At 26.7% G+C, this 19350-nt stretch overlaps 1 protein-coding gene across 3 annotated transcripts; it reads left to right on the plus strand.

The window, feature by feature from the left end:
* Positions 1 to 133: 133 nt before the first annotated feature.
* On the plus strand, positions 134 to 17084 carry LOC132928260 (uncharacterized). 3 transcript variants are annotated; one of them, XM_060992808.1, is made up of 26 exons: positions 134 to 813; positions 5285 to 5433; positions 5521 to 5603; positions 7693 to 7767; positions 7856 to 8162; positions 8411 to 8698; positions 8764 to 8993; positions 9071 to 9253; positions 9323 to 9471; positions 9548 to 9810; positions 9884 to 10007; positions 10077 to 10443; positions 10776 to 10881; positions 10938 to 11055; positions 11128 to 11213; positions 11693 to 11805; positions 11873 to 11937; positions 12041 to 12128; positions 12381 to 12442; positions 12506 to 12599; positions 12658 to 12798; positions 13549 to 13658; positions 13719 to 13789; positions 13852 to 14742; positions 14810 to 15239; positions 15316 to 17084. In XM_060992808.1, the coding sequence occupies exons 2-26, from the start codon at positions 5313 to 5315 to the stop codon at positions 16244 to 16246; spliced, it is 5496 nt and encodes a 1831-aa protein (XP_060848791.1). In that variant the 5' UTR covers positions 134 to 813; positions 5285 to 5312; the 3' UTR covers positions 16247 to 17084. The 3 variants fall into 3 exon arrangements, with proteins under 3 accessions (XP_060848791.1, XP_060848792.1, XP_060848790.1); XM_060992809.1 differs by lacking the exons at positions 134 to 813; positions 5285 to 5433 and adding an exon at positions 7458 to 7617 and having other exon boundaries at positions 5532 to 5603; XM_060992807.1 differs by lacking the exons at positions 134 to 813; positions 5285 to 5433; positions 5521 to 5603 and adding exons at positions 6968 to 7363; positions 7458 to 7617.
* Positions 17085 to 19350: the final 2266 nt, after the last annotated feature.

Raw genomic sequence — 19350 nt, forward strand, 5'->3', positions numbered from 1 at the left:
TCGTAGAACAATATTTGTAAATGCGTATTAATAAATCGTGGTATGGTTACGGACTGCCATTTAAGGTATGAATAATTATCATGAATCATGATAAATAAATGATAAAACATCGGTCAAGTTCAGACAGTTCAGTTCTATTACTTTCACCAGTTATAGAAAATGTTTTTAAATACATAAGACGTTCACAAAAATTGACAAGACAAAAACGGCGTTTTTGTAAGATAATAATAAATACACAAAATTTATTTCGAGTACGCTTTTCTGTGAGATTTCTGTAGAAAACGAAAAGCCGTCATTTGATTCCAATGCAAGAATCGAAGACGAAGACGATGTTTAGATTTTTTCTTCTCGACCTTGAAAAATATAAATCCGAAACGTTACGGAATTTCGTTGCCAACATAACCGGTGTCAACACACGAGGCCGATAATAATTGACAGGAGTACCCGTGTGCTGGACGTATATCGGGCCATTCCGGGGGTACTTGCTGATCGCTGGTCGCATCACTCGGTACTCACTAGACAGTAGACACTAGTGACTAGTCAGTAGTCGGCACTCGCTGTTCGCCGTCACCGTGTCTCTTTACTCGCCAACGACAATAGTACAGCACTCGCCTAATCACCTCTTACATTCGGTGGTGGCGCAGGGTGTACACCATTCATTAAACACTACGCATACTTTGCTATTTGTGTGTTCGTTGTTGACGTAGTTTTTCGATCAAAAGTTCTTTCGCCGAGAAGACCATCACTTCCTGTTCAACTTTGACCATCTCGGGACGTGTCTTTCCATCCGGTTCTTTGGTTTTCCTCGCACAGGTAAGGGATTAGTCATTATAAGCATTTTTAAAGATATTTACAATCATCTGCTCAACTATCGTTTTTAAACTAAATTGCTGGAAGTAGTTGGTCGACTAAGCACAACATTATGTAGTTCAGTATCCTTTGACCTCTTGTATAATGTTGCGTCTGTTGCCGGCTTGCCTCCTTCTGTGTTATCCGTTCTATTCACATTTTTTATGTATACTTTACATCTAGTCTCAATAGTCTGATGTGTTTTTTATCCTATCAATTAGTTTTGTACTAGGTGCCTTTGATAAATCAGAATTACACTGGTTTGTCATCAGTTGATTAACGAGTACTTTCCTATGATGTTTATTATTTTTGTTTTATCGATTGGCATTGTCTGTTAGACCAGTGTAATACTAGCTATATAATCATCAGTAATATGAAGGTATTATTTATTTATTTCCAATAATTATTATCCAAATATTCTTAGAATATAATTTTTTGTTTTCATGTTTACTAACATAAAATACTCATGTATTATTGTTTCAATTTTATAATATATAATCTATTTTGTATTGTTATAGGTAGGTGCTTCGTGTTTAATTATAAGTAGTACTTACTATTTTATTTTTAATGATCAAGTCTTACATGTTTTTAAGATACACCATCAGTGCACACATTTCAAATTTTTATTAATCTTATTTTATTTCTGATAAAAAAAAGTTTTTTACTATGTTAACTTAAATATTTCATCAAAAAAATATGACGTTTTTATGACGTTCCCCAATAAATAAAATAGGTACAACTAACTAAAAAAGGTTTAATTTATCGACATTGATATACAACCCCAATTAGTCAAGCATATAGTATAGGATTCTAATTAAAATTGGTGTTTATCTGTAGTTAATGTTAACATTTACATATTCATTAGGTATTTGTTATAACTTATAATTTAACAAGCTTTGCATACACTTATATTAACTATAAGTATAATTGTCTTATAATTTTTTCATTACCTACCTTGGTACCTTTTTTATTTTGTTTTACATAATATATTCAACGATAGTGTATAATGTTTGGCTTTTTATTATCTTCTTGTAGTTCTTGTATTTAATCTCTATAGAAATGTTTGGTCATAAGTAGGGAACAGATTTAAATGCAAAAAAAACATGAAAAATGCCTTTAAATAAAAATACGATTTAATGTACTCATAATAGAATTTTTTTTTAAATTGGTCTTAAAATTAATTTTAATAATTAAAATATTTGTTTTGTTATTATATAAATTCTTATTATTCGTCTTTTCCTATCTTCTTTTTACCATGAAAATTATTTACAAAAAATGAATAATAATAATATAACATATAATAAAAATAGAAGTACTGACAGGCAAAACAAACAATATTCTTCAAGAATGAATTTTAACTAATTTTTTTTCAAATTTTATCCATTCTTATGTAAAAATGACTTAAAACTTTAAAATGCAAAATAAAAGTTACTTTTTAATTCTTTGATGTATGAAATGTAATTTGCATTAAAATCCATTCTGTAGTTAAAAGTTATATTAGTTTTATCATAATCATTTCATTCAGTAGAATAATAAACTTAAAAGTAATAAAGTGTAACAAGACTGAATACTTGGCTTAAACTAATTGGTATTTAATTTTAATATTTAATTGAATTTAATAAAATTGAACCCTATCTCAAGTACAATATTAGTAATTATTTTTTTCATGTTTCTATTTTTCATAAAATATTTTGTGGTATTTCATTAAATCCATTTTTAATTTTTCATGATAATTCAAGTAAAATGTTGTTTCACTACCTATAATTTAGATACATATTTTTAGAAATTGTGCTTACAAATATTTCTATTTCATGATCAATATTAAGTTGTTGATTAAACTACTTAGTACTTATAGCACAGTTAATTAAAAATATGAAGTATCTAATAGTTATTAAATCATTTTTTTTATGAAATATAATAATACCTGTATATTATGCTTGGTTATATCTTGCTAAAGAAGCTCTAATAAGTTATAAAATATGAATATACAATATAATTCTAAAGAGTGCCTCCAGATTTTTAGATATACCTTAGGGTATTATGTAGTATTAGTTAAAAAAGGTTGTAAACTTCTGTATCTGTATTAGATAATAGTATGTTATCATAAAGTACCCATTATTTTTTAGATATAATGTTTTTAATATGACGTATCATATTGTTTCATAGCTTAATATAATTGATCATTTAATTCTTTCGCTGTAACCACGCACTATACCAGTGTTTTTTAAACTGTGCTCCGCGAAACCCTGGGGTTCCGCGAAGATCACTTAAGGGTTCCTCAAAACATTTAAAATATTCAAAAAAATTATTTTGAAAAATCTATTATTTATTTATAAAATATTAATATATTTTAATTTTACATTTAGTTAATTACAGTACCTATGAAATATACATTAAATAATAGTATATTATAGTCAATATTATTTTGTACTAATATAATATAAGAAAAGTCAATATTATATTACTTTTGAATGTTATGATACCTCCTAAATAAATAATTTTATTACATTTTTCTGTGTTTAGTATAATATTATATATATTATCATTGTTGCCGTTTATTGTAATGTTTAGTACTATCCTCCTTTTTGAAGATAATATTGATAGGGGTTCAGCATAAAAAATATTATTGTTTGGTGTTCTGTGATTTCAAAAAGTTTAAGAAACACTGCACTATACCTATCATCTATCTTTTCCTACAGGTTTCTGTAATTTATTCATTATTTGTTATTCCTATTAGGTATGTAGATTACATGGTAATTTTTGAGGTAATTTTAGAGACTATTGATTTCTGCTTTGGATATTAAAGTGTTCTTTTACCCTTAGAGTCTATTTTATGATTTGTATATTTTTTGTCCTTGTGCTTCCAATACCCATTATAGGATTACTGATATTATTATAAACTGCATTATTTGTTTTAATTATTCTTTTGATTTTTATTGTATCTGTATTGAATTTTATTTTAAGTTTATTCTAAATAGTTAGTACTATACCGTAGTTACTAGGTTTGATGTTTTATATTAAAAAAAAAAAATGATGTATTACGTATCTATTACAAAAAATTATCTATTATAAAGTTATCTATTATAAACCTTGTTTTATTCATAGAATTTTTAACCTGTACATAGAACAATAAGTAAATTAGATACCTAAGTAAAAATAAATATGGCCGTTGTCTGACAATTTTATATGTAAATAACATAATTACATGGCATTTACAGAAATTAGATTTATAAATAATAAAAAAAAAAACAGATAAAGTGTGATTATATAATTAACCAATTAACAATATATAATAAAATCTTAAATTTAAGATAGATATAAAGGTAGAAGCCAGAAGTATACAGTGCAGAGGATGATTATGGCTATATATTATTTAATATAATATACTAAATTGTAAGCAGTGACAGTTCAGAAACCTTTTTAGGTTTGCCTGAATCAATAAACTAAGGATGTTCTTGAAGGCTGTTAATCTTGAGAAAGAACTTTATTATTTAAAATTATTGTTTATATTGTCGTTTAATTTGATCTACTACGTATAAAAATAATGCTTAAATAATCAAATATTTCACATAAATATTATATAAAAAAATAGGCTGTATAATTTTTATATTATGTTACACGTTTATAGGTTAGCTAATCATAATACAACTATTTTTCTTTGCTTCTTTGACAATGAACACACATTAACCACAATAAGTCAATGCCCTTTTGTCATGAATGATATTTTCCTTGGGCATTCTATTACAATATGGTACTATATATTATAAACATTTTAAGTACCTTGCAGTATTTTATTTATAAATACTATATTGTTGACTTTGATATAACAATAAGAGTATCCAATTTTCAATCAATAACTTTCTTTTATAAATTATTCTTTTTATTATTTATCTTATCAATTTAATTGTTTTGGTAAAAGTTATCTAACGGGATTATATTTGATATAGTAACAATATTAATTACAACAGATAAAATGTAAACAATATATCATACTCATGATGCATATTTTGTTCATTTAACTGCTTGATAATTTCTGTTAGTACATAATTTGTGATTTTTTTTATGAAGAATGACCTATGTTAGAATATGTAGCTACTCTCCTTTTATGGATTTAAATTATTATGCTCTTGACATATTTATTGAACCTTGAGTATCCTTTTTTGAACGTTTTTTCTTAAAATTTTGAAGAATAATAGTTTTTTTTATGCTTTAAAAATTGAATTGTATCAAATTATAATATAAATGTAGTACACATGTAAGCTTTAAACCATGAAATCATCTTGTCCTTGAAATAGCATAAATATATTGTTTACCTTTACAGAACTAAGTATAACAAAAATACATTTCTTTTGTAATGTGTAACTATTAATAATAAATAACAATATCATTTTTATTGCTTGAATAAATTATTAAATGCAATATTTCTATGTTTCAGTTAAAACAATATTTTATAGTTATGAGATATGACACTTCCAGTTTCCAGCTATGAAGAGCTGTTAGAAACAGTACGCAGTCTTAATCAAGAAACCAGACAACTTCAAAGACAATTGGATACACCATTGTTAGCTCAGCATTTACCTGCAGGTAAATTTTATTATTGCAATACTAATAGATAATAGTGACCAAAAACAATTCTGTAGACATTAAATTAATATATTTTTTAAAACTTAGTTGATTTAAACGGAGGAATGCCATCAAGAGACATGTCACCAAAAATGACTCTATCCTTAGAAAATAAAACTTCTAGTGAACAGGTAGACATTTTTTTTTATTCATTTAATTTTAGAATACAAATCAATTGATAAGTTTTGTGTAAGAATGTTTAACATGGTGTCATCTAGTTTTTTACAAATTGTTGTCAACTAAATAAATACTTTCTCTTTATATCTTATTCATATTTACTTGAAAACCGTATAGGCTTGTCAGGAAATTACTATCATTAAAATAATACATATATAGTACTTAATATTGATGTTATTATATTGTTTCTAAATGATTTTAAATTCAGCCAACCATTAAACAATAATAACTCCTTCAAATATTTTATAGTATAAAGATCTAAAACGACTAAAGCCCTGTTATTTCACTCTGCATTAATTTTGTAGTAAATGCATCTCAATCTATAAAATTATATTATTAAATACAAATTGTAATAATTCTTCGATTTATTACATTTTCAGTTTAAGCTATTTTTCAATTAATTCATAATCCATTCAATCTAATTCTATAGAATAATAATTTGTTACTAAAATGTTCATTGTCAAAACTTAGAGGTTGCTTTTAAATGTTCATTATGACTTAAAACTACTTACTTTAAACCTATAGATCAGATCATGCAATTCTAAAATTCAATTCCAACTCTCATCAAACATTTATCTTTTGTCATACTTTCTGAAAATGTTAAAAGAATTAAAAATAAATAGCTTAAAGATAGTCTCTAAAAAATGACAATAAATCATTTCTATAACACTACTGAGTATTTATAGTACAAACAATTTCCTTTTATTATTACCTCTAGTAATTGTACTTTTAGTATTTGGTTATGTAAATTGTAGATTGTAATTTTAAATTAAGAAAAAAATCTTCTAACATTATTGTATTAATGTAATTTTTGTATATTTGAATTAGTGTTTAAGTCATTATATTTTATAATTTTGTATATCTATACAAAAATATAATATATTCAATAATTTAATTTGGCCCGAATGTACTCTAGGCTATATAACAACTAAAAATAAGATTGGTTAAATGACAATGTTACCATATGAGCTCAACTGTTTAATTATATTTGCTTTTAGTTGAAACAGTAATTGGTTTATTAACATAAAAAATAATTAAATGGATAGTTGAAACCTAATAATTTATAATTTTAGTAACTATTTAAACATTCAAATTTTTAATTAAATGTCAAAACCAATATATTTTCTCTAGTTATTAAAGAGTATGATTTTGTAAATAAGAAAAAAACTTTAATTTATTATCTTGCCAGTGTTGTAGGAAACAAAAATAAAAGTGTCTCTCTCTGGGGGTAAAATGTACCATAACCATACACAGCTGGTTGCCACTCCCCTTCAATTCACCCTAGTTACAATATTGATCACAATATAGAAAACTGTAAGTGCAATATAAGTGCAATATACCTTTACAGTTTGTCAAAAATACTATTTTATGTCCTCATTAATAACATTTTTTTTAAAGTAATTTTGATTACATTTGAATAAAGTTATTAGATCTTTTTTTTTCATTTAAATTTTAGACATAAAATAATGCATTCTAATCGACAATCTAGACTTCCTGTTCGTTCTTCCTCATCATCCCGTTCTTCTCGTGTACCTACATCACATAGCTTAGATCATGTGAGGTCACTATCTAATCCTCCCAGAACTCGCTGGAGTGCTACTACTAAGAATGATAATGAACATATTCTAAACAATAACAATCAAATCTCAGAAAATTTTAGTTTTGGTAAAATAGATTATAATGATGGACAAAATAATAATATCTTATCAAGCAAGTAAGTTTTTACAAAACTTTGCCTTTTAGTTATAAACTTATAACTTACACATGATTTATCTCAAATTATTTTCAATATTTTCATATTACTTTAGACATTCTATATCTAAAAATCAATATCAGTATTTGACACCATGTAATGTTGAAGACAATAGACGAGCTAATAATTGGTCATTTACACAGTCATTTTATGATAATAAACACAATGCTAAACATTCTTACAATAATAACAGTCACCTCAAAATCATAAATGAGGTTAGCATGAGGAGAATTGATTTTCTGAAATGTATTTGTTGTATGTCTATATTAATAAATTGTATTAATTTGTAGAATCAACATATAGATAAAGAAAAAAGAACCATGGCTGAAGATAAAGAAGAAGATGAAGCTAAAATATCTCCTGATGTAAGTTGAGAGAATTATGCATCATTAAAAAGAAAAACCTGAGTATATTGAATTTATATTTTAATCACTATTAATTATTTATTTAAAGGGTTGTTTACCCACACCTCCTGGAATCTTAGCTGACAAAAAATTTAATATGTGGCACAGTGTAGGACCCACAAACTTTTCTTCAGACTCATCCTTATTACGATCTCAAACCTCATCGTTAGAATGTGAAAAAGGTCTGTCAATGAGATCTAGTAGTCAACAACAGTTAGGAGCTAAAGTAGAAATTGTTTATAATCTATTGTCATTATTGGAAAACAACAATTCAATACAATCTTCATATCAGTCAGTCTCAGTTCTATTGGCTATGAGCAAATCACCTGATTGTTGTGCAGCAATGAGACAAACAGGTAAAGTGTTTTCTAATTTAATTGTTTTTTATGTGTTATACAGTCGAGTCGCGATAGCTCAAAATTGAAGGGAGATAAAAATTTGCTTCGAGATATCTAACTCGAATTTATATTAATTTATATATAACTTATGTTTCTAGGGGAATGAAAAAAAAATTGAATTTTCAAGTTTTTCGAGTTATTGCGACGACTTTATTATAAGTTTTATTATATGAATTAAAATTTTAAACAGTATATTTTGTTGATAGGTTGTGTTCCATTGCTCGTGCAAATTGTTCATGACATGAATGCTGACATTGTAGTTCGTCACAATGCTAGCCAAGCATTAAAAAATATTGTAACTTTTAATCAAGATGAAAAACAAGGTCGTCGAGAGTCTCGTGTTTATAAGTTATTGGAAAGCATGAGAGAATATTGTGATACACCAGTCGTTGTACTTAAACAATTAGATATTAGCAAACATCCCATCACTGCTATCGCAGCATTGATGAAGTTATCTTTTGATAGTCAACATAGATTTGCTATGTGTTTATTAGGTATATTTATACAATTCATGTGGTTATACATTTGAATTAGTAAAAATTTTTTTTTTTTTTTTAAGGTGCAATCTATACTGTTACTAGACTGATTCAAGTTGATCATGAAGTTCACGGTAGTGAACCAGATTTGGAATCTAATTCAGAATGTGTAACTCTAAGACGATATGCTGGCATGGCTTTAACTAATTTAACGTTTGGTGATGCTACAACCAAAACCCTTTTATGTTCTTTTAAACAATTCCTCAAAGTCTTGATTTTACAATTACAAATACAATGTGAAGACCTCAGACAGGTATTGACTCATTGAAAATCAAATAAATATGAACTATGCATATTTTACTAAGTTGTGTATCGATGTGTTTTGTATAGGTTACAGCAAGTGTTTTACGAAATTTGTCTTGGAGAGCTGATCCACATAGTAAAGAAATTTTGCGCGATGTAGGAGCTGTTAAAGCGCTAATGGAAGCTTCAATGAAAGCAAACAAAGAAACAACAATGAAATCATTCTTGTCTGCCCTTTGGAATTTCTCTGCTCACTCTCCTGAAAACAAAGTATACTAAATAATGCATTTTTAAAACTGTAAAATAGTTTTATTTTAAATAATATTTTTTTTTATCTAGGAAGAAATATGTAAAGTTGAAGGAGCTATTGAATTTTTGATTAAAACATTAAGCGGAACTAGTTCTTTAAAATCAGTTACAATAATAGAAAATGCTGGAGGAATATTGAGGAATATTTCATGTGTTATAGCATCTCATGAAGAATATCGGTAATTAATAACTTATTTCATTAGTTATATTAATATATTAAATAATAATATATTTGATTGTGTACAATTTTAACAGTGATATTTTAAGACGCCATAATGTACTTGAAATGTTAATGCAACAGCTACAGTCTCCAAGTTTAACAATTGTGAGTAATGCATGTGGGACTATTTGGAATTTATCGGCACGTAATATTCGTGATCAAACAACAATGATAAATTTGGGTATTATACCTATGTTACGGTCATTAATTCATTCCAAACATAAGATGATTGCGACTGGATCGTCAGCTGCACTTAATAACCTTATGAATGCTATGCCTGCATATAATTCTGAACAAGGTTTGATAAAATAATAAATATATAATACATATTATAAAAAAAACAGATTTTTTATTTTAATAATTGTATTTAGACTTGAACATAAATCATGAAGATAATTCAGTTAAAAGTACTTCAGCTAAATCTGATACATATTTAAAGGATATTACTAAAGAGATACAAACTGTAACCGATAGTGATGATTTGAAAGCTACTGTGTATGTTGGTTTTGATTTTTGCTTATTATGTTTAATCATAGAATTTATTTTAATATTATTTTATTTTAGGGAACCAAATTTAACTAAAATTTCACAACAATCTTACGATATTATTAAAATTAACAAAAACAGCATGACAACTGAAGTTGAGAGTGAAAAATTAGAACTTTCTTCTATGGAATGTTTGGAAGGTTCTATTCAGCGATTGGAAAATAATATCAGTTTTGAAGAAAAAGTCAAAAAGTCCTCTAATGGATATGCTGAGACATCACTGGATGAAGCGACCAATTATAGTTTGTTATGTGAAGATGATGACAATGGAGAAAAAGTATTAACTGGTGATACAACACAGACTTATTGTACAGAAGGAACCCCCTACAATTTTTCTAATGCAGCATCATATACAGATTTAAGGAAATGTGGCATAGATGACAAGGTAATTCAAGTATTTTTAGTATTTTTTTTTCCAATGCTTTTCAACTGTCAGGTTATATAATCCAATATAAATGTAAATTAGTTATTGATAAGCTTGAAATAAAGATAAAAATTAAAAAAAATAAACTGTAGATAACATATCTATTTTTAAATGTATTGCCTATAGTAATTATGGTGTATATAACATATTGAAATAAAACTAAATGTTATTATGAACGTTTGAAGAATGTGCTAAATAAATGGTTGGTATACAATATGACCACCATTGGGTTTATGGCATGAAGCGTGTTAAGGCTAACTGAATTTAAATATAAATGTAATAATGGTTTTTAGAGTCGTAATGAATCTGGAACAGAGCTACCTGAACAAAATATGAATGTACCCAATTCTGGCAGTGAAACACCAGATGATGCACAACCTAAGAATGAATTAAAAGATGGTAAGAATTAATATTAATGTTCTAAAAAATTATTTATATCACATTTTGTGTTTTAGGTAAAATGGTGACTTTTGAAACACCTTTAATGTTTTCAAGAAGTAGTTCTATTGCCTCACTTGGAAGCTGCGAACCACAAGAAGGCTATATTGGCAGTTCTGCTGTTAGCGAGTGCAGGTATAAATAAAGTTTGTAGTTTTCCACTGTGTAAATATATTATATATTTGTTTTTTTGTAATTGTGTTTTAGTCGCATCACCAGTGGTTTAGTAACTCCAAGTGAAATTCCTGATTCACCCACTCCAACGGTTCCACCTAGTCCTCCATGTTTCAAAAGTAATTAACAGTCAATTTTTATTTTTTTCTTATTTTATGATATTACTGAGGTTTAGAAGTAAAACACATATTATTTTTATTCTTAAAATATATTTTTTTATTATAAATCTTTATTATGAAAAAATTATGTGTAATTTCTAATTTAAAGTTTCCTTATTTTTATTTATGTGTAAAGTATAAGAATTTTCTTAATGATAAAAATGTATGTTTATAAATTAAAAATTGAGAATAAAACTGTAATAATACCGATTATTTTATAGAAGTATGTATGTTTTACCATTTTGAATTTGTTCTAATTAATTAATTAGACAAGTTCGTTAATTCACATTTTTAGCCTGTTGAGAGTTAATACTTATTAATTAAATTCAGATTTAGAAAGATAGTTATAAAATTACTAAATTAATGATAAATAAGATTAAAGTTTTCAGTAATGGTAAAAAAGAAATAATGATTATTACAACTTATGTCTATTGTTTAAGATGAAAGTGTTTTTGAAGATAGTGTAACTATTTTTAAAGAAGAAAAAATGCCTGGCAAAAGTTCAGAATGTACGAGCTTAAGTAGTCTAACCATTGATGACGATCTTCCAGAAGTAAGTGCTAAACAAATCAAAATAACTTTAATTACAAATAATTTTGAATTTTATTTATTGTTATTAGATCAAATTACAGTATATTCAAGGCCAGAATATGTTACCATCATTAAATGAAGAAAAAATATCAAAGTAAGTATACTATATTATTTTGATAGTCCACATTTTTATTTTAAGAAGAAATATATTGATTAATAATAATTTAAATTAATACAATTAATTATAATCTGTTTAGGAATGTATTGCTTAGTAAGCCATATGAATCTCCATCTAGTGATAAGATGTCTAAAACGTTCCAGTTAAATTCAGATGGTTTCCTTGAAGTAAGTAAAAAAACATGTGTCAAATAAAAGTGAAAAAAAAATACTGTTAGGTGATTTTGAATTTGATTTGAGAGCTATAATAACCATGAGTCCGTGAATAATTGACTTCTGTTAGTATTATTGAACAGTACACAACAAATAACTTTCACTTGAGTTTGCTGATTCATTTGTGATGAGTCTTGTTTACCCAACACTTGTGTTACGTCTTATGAACATAAAAAATAAATCTTAATTAATTTTTTTTTTTTTCAGTCATCCTCTTCTACATTTCCGTACTTGCAAAACAAAAATCCAGGATTTATACCTCATGCTAGGTTGGCACAAATAACTTCTATAATCATTATGTAATTGTTTAAAATATTACTACTTTTTTTTAGATCTAGACTTCCAGTAATGGTGCAAAGCAATGGTCAGACAGTTGATAGATGCTCAGAGTCTAGTTTTTCACAATATAAAACAAATGAAAATGAGGTACAATTTGTACTTTAAAAAAATGTTAAGAGTTAATTTTAAAATTTGTTTTTCTTAGGGAGATGAAATAATTGGATTCTGTACAGAAGGAACTCCGGCCAATATAAGTTCAGCTACTTCACATTCAGATTTATCAATGATTACGCCTTCAGAAGATGGTTCAGAAACCAATGTAATTCTTCGACAGTCAATGAAAATGGTAATTAAAATTCATCAATATAAATAATCTTTAGTAATGTTGTTTCATTCTTAATTCGTGTAATTTTTATGTATTTAGAATATTTAAAAAATATTTATAAATGACTTGGATATTTTTGTATAGAATTGATTTGTTTAATTTTAAGACTGGAACCAAACTGAAAAGTAGTGGTTCCAGAATTGAAAATATTTAAAAGTATTAAGAGCCGGTACATAAACCTAAAAATTCATATTTTTAAATGTTCAGAACTTATATTTTTAAATTTTAAATATCAAGTTTTTCAATGATTTTCAATTTTATTTTTACTTCTATGATCATTTTTTGTGTATACATAATAAATGATTAGAATTTTGAATATTTTTGTTTAGAGCTGTTTATTTTTCAAGAAATCTAAAAATTTGAATGACTATTTATATTTGTATTTTATGTATATATAATATATATATATATATATATATATATTAATATTTTGTTTATGGATAAACAGTCAGATTCTACAGTATATAAAAAAAAATAACAAAATAAAAATTAGAACTGTTTAATACTATTTAACTTAAACCCTTATCTTTATTTTTCATAAAGCAGAAACTAAAATAAAAAAGTATTATTATGGAATGTTTAAATTAACATTTTTCAGAATTTTCAAATTATTAATAATATAAATAAAACTTAAACAATTTTTGTTAAAATTAAAAATTGACTGTTTTATTATTTGAAAATACTGTATTTTATGTTCTGATAATATTTTAGGTTGGCAAGAAACGTTTGTATCAGACATCGGGTAAACCTTTAGGAAATTTAAATCTTCAGTTTAATCAAGCTTCTGCTCTACCCACTTCAGTAAACATATCATTGTCCAGGTTTGATCTTTATTTAACATTCAATTTAAAACTTGTAAATTAATTAATTGTTTTTTCCAGATCATTAATTTTGGATTCCCCTTCGACAGAATCACATGTATCAAATTCAATTAATTCTTCTGAAATAGAAGGTAATTTTATTTTATTTCTTAATTTTGTCTTAATTCATAGCTTTTGAAATATGTATTTACAGATCCTGTTACTGTTATCAATAAACGAATGTCAACTGATTCTATAGATAGTGAATTTTCATTGGATGACTCTGGTAAATGTGATAATAGAATACCACGATCTCATTCACTACACGATGCTCATACATTAAACAGTGAACCCATGTCAGAAGATGATGACGACGACGATGATGATAATAATGCTTTATTAGATCAATGTATAAATGCTGGTATTGAAAAAATAACAACTTTAAAAATAACCGATGAAGAATTACCTGATGACGAACAACAAGAAATGTTAAATCAGTGTATAGCTACTGGTATCAATATTTCAGCCATACCAAAATTACAAATGTCAGTTAAAAAAAGAACCAAGAAACAAGATGGTGATCTCACTGATGAACAACAGCTAGAGTTATTAGAATCATGTATTGCTGCTGGAATTAGGAACAGCAAAAAGCCATTTAAAAATAACAGTGATGATTTGTCAGATAGTGAACAAGTAGCCTTGTTAAACGAGTGTATTGAAGCAGGCATGACTAATATACAAAACAACAGATCAAAAGACAAAAATGGTACACTTGAACAAAATGAAGAAGACTTATTAAATAAATGTATTAACCAAGGTATAAGAAATATTGAAAGAGGATCAACTCATAAAAAAAGAGAAATACCAGTGTTAAATAAATATAAAAAATCTTTTGGGCCCAAATCAGAAAGTGAAATTAGTGAGTCTACAAGTACAATTACACCCAGAGATATTATTGATGGATTTACTTATAAACGGGACGAAAGTGACGAATCTACATGGAAAGATGATGAAACGTTAACATTTACTACTCTCACAAGTTCATACTTAAGTGCTGAAGATAGTTCTAAACAAAAATTTATAAAACTGGATAAAGGAGAAATGGGTAAAATTATAGATATTAATTAAATAATTTCTCTTAATTGTTAATCATGTATTTTTATTTGTTTTAGGTATGATATCTTCTTTAGATTTTGAAGACACACGTTTAGACGCTATAAAACCTCCTTCAGACATGGATAGTTTGTTATCTATGACAACAAGTGTTCAATCTAATTGTGGTTTTGATAAAAAAAGAAAAACTTCTAATGATAGAAATGATTCATTAGGAAGTTGCATGAACCTAGAGAACATTAACCCTCCATCATATATGGATGAGATAACTGATTTTGAAATGGAAAATAGCATTACTAGCATATCAAGTATACGTTCTGAAATAGTTGATCAGTCAATTGGTGCTCAATATTATACAGCTGTTGATGATTTAACTTTGGTAGATGATTTGCCTTCATCTGAAATGTCTTCAGATCCTAATCATTCTAGTCCAGCTCAAATTAGACGTCGGCTAACACCTAAACAAAAGCGAAATATGAAGAAGGATAGGTAAACAAATTAAAATAAATAATTATTTAAAATAACATTATTATTAATAAAAATATATTGTAATATTTATTTCCAGGTATAATACCTATACAATAACTTCTGATGACAGCAGAGAAAATTCTATGGAGCCTGAAACCAGATCATCACCTCTGAATGAATCAGACTCTCATTCTTCTGAAGATGCCATAAAAAAAAGATCACCAAAAGAAAAATTCCAAAATAAAAGATCATCTGAAAAAGATAGATTTCGTACACGTACATTAGCTGATCTAGATTTAACCAATATTGTTCAAATCCAACCTAAAGATAATGACTTCACGTCAAACTTTAAAAATTGTGTTGATGAAAGTACCACATCAGAGGGCACAGACGGTTATTCCAGTGATGGTAATGAGTCAAATACTGGAGTTGCTTCAGCTAGAATTGTTAAACCTTCAGAAGTGAAGGTTGTTAGAGGTAAGAAAAAATCACGTGGTAGTGGTATACCAATAGTAGCACGGAGCAGTCCTCAACCATCCCCTACCACCTCTAAAAGTTCACAGTCAACACCTACTAAAAAGCAGACTCCTCTTAAAAGACAAGGTACATTTGTGAAAGAAGAATCTCGTATACCAACTCCGGGATCCACTGGAAAAAAACATACTAGTGTACCAAATTTGGTTAAGCCACCGGCCAATAAACAGTCTACTACAAATAAACGATCTAGTGGTGTTCGTAATTCAGTTAGTAATAACAGTTTAAAAAGTAGTGCTGATCAATGGGCTGGTAGCAATAGTAGTCTTCCGACTTTGGCTGGAGTAGCTAAAACAAATAGCAATACTAGTTTAAATTCAAACATATCAGCAACAAGTTCGGGGTGCTCAGTTAGGACAACATCAGGTCAAAAAAAAGAAGTCACTAGTAAGATAGCAACCCTGTGGAAGAAAATTGAAGATAATAAGAAAAAAGACAGTAACGCCAAAGATAATCGTGTATGGATCAGTTCAAGTCCTAACAATCGGGTTTAAAAAGTAGGAATTAGGTAGGTAATATGTTCTATTATCTATATAAATTATTTTTTTTTCCATAATATTTTTCTCCTTTTTATATTTGTTATTTCTATAAAATATCAGTTATTGTTTAATAACCTAATATTGGGTAGCAATCATATATTTTCATTTTGTTACACATATATTTTTTTTTGTATTCAATAAAATTTTGTAATTTAAAAGTCATCATAGACTGGTAATCTTTACCTAATTGGAATAAGAGATTCAAAACAGTTTAATACTAACAAATTTCAATATTGCAATGAATATTAAATATTATGAATATTTGTTTAAAATTAATTTTGACCTTTAAAACATAATGATGATTATTAAATAACTTTATTTATATTGTTTAATTTATAATTATTTTATTATTTTAGGTTTATTTGAGTGAGATTATTTATTTTATTGTTTTTCTTATTCGTCATAGTTTAATTTAGATTTTTATCTTGAAACCAAAAATTTAATTACATGTTATCATAAAAAAGTAAAAATTATCGTCATTTTAACTATTTAAATTTTTGAAAATTTTAACTATTTTTATAGTTGTGTAAAAATTATAGTTTAAACAGTTTGAAATGTATTACAATTTCCATTGTTTCCAGAATAAAAGACATTTTTGAGACTGACGCAAATTTAAAGTGTTTAACTTCAATTTTATTATTATTATTTTTATGTCAATAGCATTAAATATTTTTATATGATCGGCAGTACAGTATTGTATTATGTTAAGTGCAGAGTTCCGCTTTGAAATGGATCAAATATTCAAATAATTTATAAATAAATGTTTTAGAACACAATTTTAGAAGAAGAAAAAGCATTATTTATTTGTTTGTGTGTGTACTGTGTATGTGCGCGCTAGCTGGTGTGTGTGTGTGTGTGTTCATTTGCATGTCTAAATATAGTTATAATTAGTTAATTTTATCGTTTCTCAAGAATTTACTCGTAAAACTTCATTACCTACCTAATAACTTAATATATTTAATTTTGTGTATATATTATTCATCATATTAATTGCCCGTCTTCAAATAGTAGTGAGTAGTGACTATTGAAGACTATATAATGCGTACGTCATCATATCTGAAGGTGAACTACACACAGTTCCATTCTAAAGATAGATTAAAATGTCTTCAACACGTTCGTTTTTAAACAAAACTATACAGGGTGATTCTTTTCTTTTAAAAATATATGTTTATAATTTATAGTAAAAATAAAAAAAATTTTAAAATAATAATTAATAATATTTTTTTTATTTTTTATGATTATAATCTTTTAACTTTTTAAATGACAACATATACGTTTTTGAAGCAGAATATTTTTCGAAGTATTTTGATACATAAAAGCGAAACGGTAAGGTACGAGGATACCCCCCAAAATGTTGGTCTAATACTACAATGGTTATTAACGTGGGCGGTACCACCCCCGAGCGGGGCATTTTTATGGAAACGTTGGATAGGCGGCGAGACTTCAAATGCAGAATAATTGAAAAAATAAAATAAAAACCAGTGTCCAGTGACAAAGTTTAAATTGGAATCAAATTCAAATAAAACGTACCTATTTGCTAAATATTAAATTACGAGCTTATATTTCAATTTAGAATACTGGTCCATATTCGTATGATAATTTTTTGATTGGTTGGAGGGGGGTGCGTACGCCGTCTGTTATCTTGGTGAAGGAGCGCTGAACCGTAAAAGCTTAAGAATCACTGCTCTACTACTCCGCTTACATAAACTTTAAAAACTTATAAGTTACTCGTCCGAACTTCGTATTTTTAAGTATCAAAATACTACGTTTTTTTATCCTGCAGTTTTGAAACCAACGACGCCGCGGGAACTGCTTTCGCATTGCTTCCGCGACGCCGCCATATCAAAATACTACTTATAAATTTAAAACACATGTTATTCAAATAAATGTTAAACAAATATAATATTTTTTTTTTAAATATTTAATTTCAGCTGGAAATTAAGTAAAAAATGTTTTTACAAAAACGTTCATAAGTTATGAAACAAATAGAAATGAGTATTGTTTAATAAAAAAATCACCCTGTATATCATTTACCTATTACATATTATTATTATTTATCAATAAGACAAGCCATTAACTGAACGTCCATTCCTCCTTTCTTAAAAAAGATACTCTAAAGATAAAAAGATCTAATATCCTTATTAACTTGCAGTTAATATTATGCTTAAAGTTACACTCCTTTTCCTCTCGCCATGCTATGAGAATATTTAAAATAATATAATAAAATATTATAAGATCACAATTGATCAATGTTATATAGGTAATCATATTCAGTATGTATTAAAACCAAATACATTTTTTTCCGTTTAAAATTCTAAATATGTACGTAGTACATATCTAAAAACAAACAAAAATTTGAAAAATAAATATATAGGTAGTTATATTTTTACTTAGTTTTATACAAATTATTTATAATAATGTAATAAAAAAATAACAGAGATACTAGTTTTTCTTAAATGTATTATACAATTTACAATGACAAAGACTTTTTTTGTGATCTTGTATATTTTCTAAAAAATATACAATTACAATTTTGGTAAATATTAAAATTAAATAATATGAATCGTTCTTTTTTTTATTTGTGAATTTAATAAGAACTGGTTGAGCCGTTGAGGTCTGGGGACCATATGATATAATTTGCTTTTTAAAACTCCATAAACTTCTTAATGAAACAAATAAATGACAGTAAATTAATATTTTTATATTTAAATTTTTTTTTGAAAATTGAAAGTATTTATAATTTACCATTAGTTCTAGTTTAGCAAAATCATTAACTAATAGGTGTCGCTGCCCACTGGACTTATTCACTTTGAGTTTATTTGGATGTAGAAAACCTCCTTATAAAAATGGTCTGAAACCTGAACGTCCTGAACTGCACTACTGCAGCTAGAGTTGAAAATATGAATTAGTCTACCGAAGCCTTGGGTCCGAAAGTAAAGTAATTGATTAATAACAAGTGAAATTGTCTTTCCTAAACAATATTATTTAATTTGGTGTATAACAAGAAAAATCTTAACATCGACTACATCATATAGTTACAACGAATCCAGTAGCAGTGT

This window comes from Rhopalosiphum padi, chromosome 4, assembly GCF_020882245.1.
Source record: "Rhopalosiphum padi isolate XX-2018 chromosome 4, ASM2088224v1, whole genome shotgun sequence".
NCBI classification, from domain to species: domain Eukaryota; kingdom Metazoa; phylum Arthropoda; class Insecta; order Hemiptera; family Aphididae; genus Rhopalosiphum; species Rhopalosiphum padi.

Excerpts from the sequence above, each read along its gene's own strand:
- LOC132928260 (XM_060992807.1), top strand. The coding sequence starts at position 7,116 with ATGCATTCTAATCGACAATCTAGACTTCCTGTTCGTTCTTCCTCATCA. Across the intron at positions 12,443-12,505 it reads GGATTTATACCTCATGCTAG|ATCTAGACTTCCAGTAATGG; the intron begins GTTGGCACAAAT and ends ACTTTTTTTTAG. Across the intron at positions 14,743-14,809 it reads ACTGGATAAAGGAGAAATGG|GTATGATATCTTCTTTAGAT; the intron begins GTAAAATTATAG and ends TATTTGTTTTAG.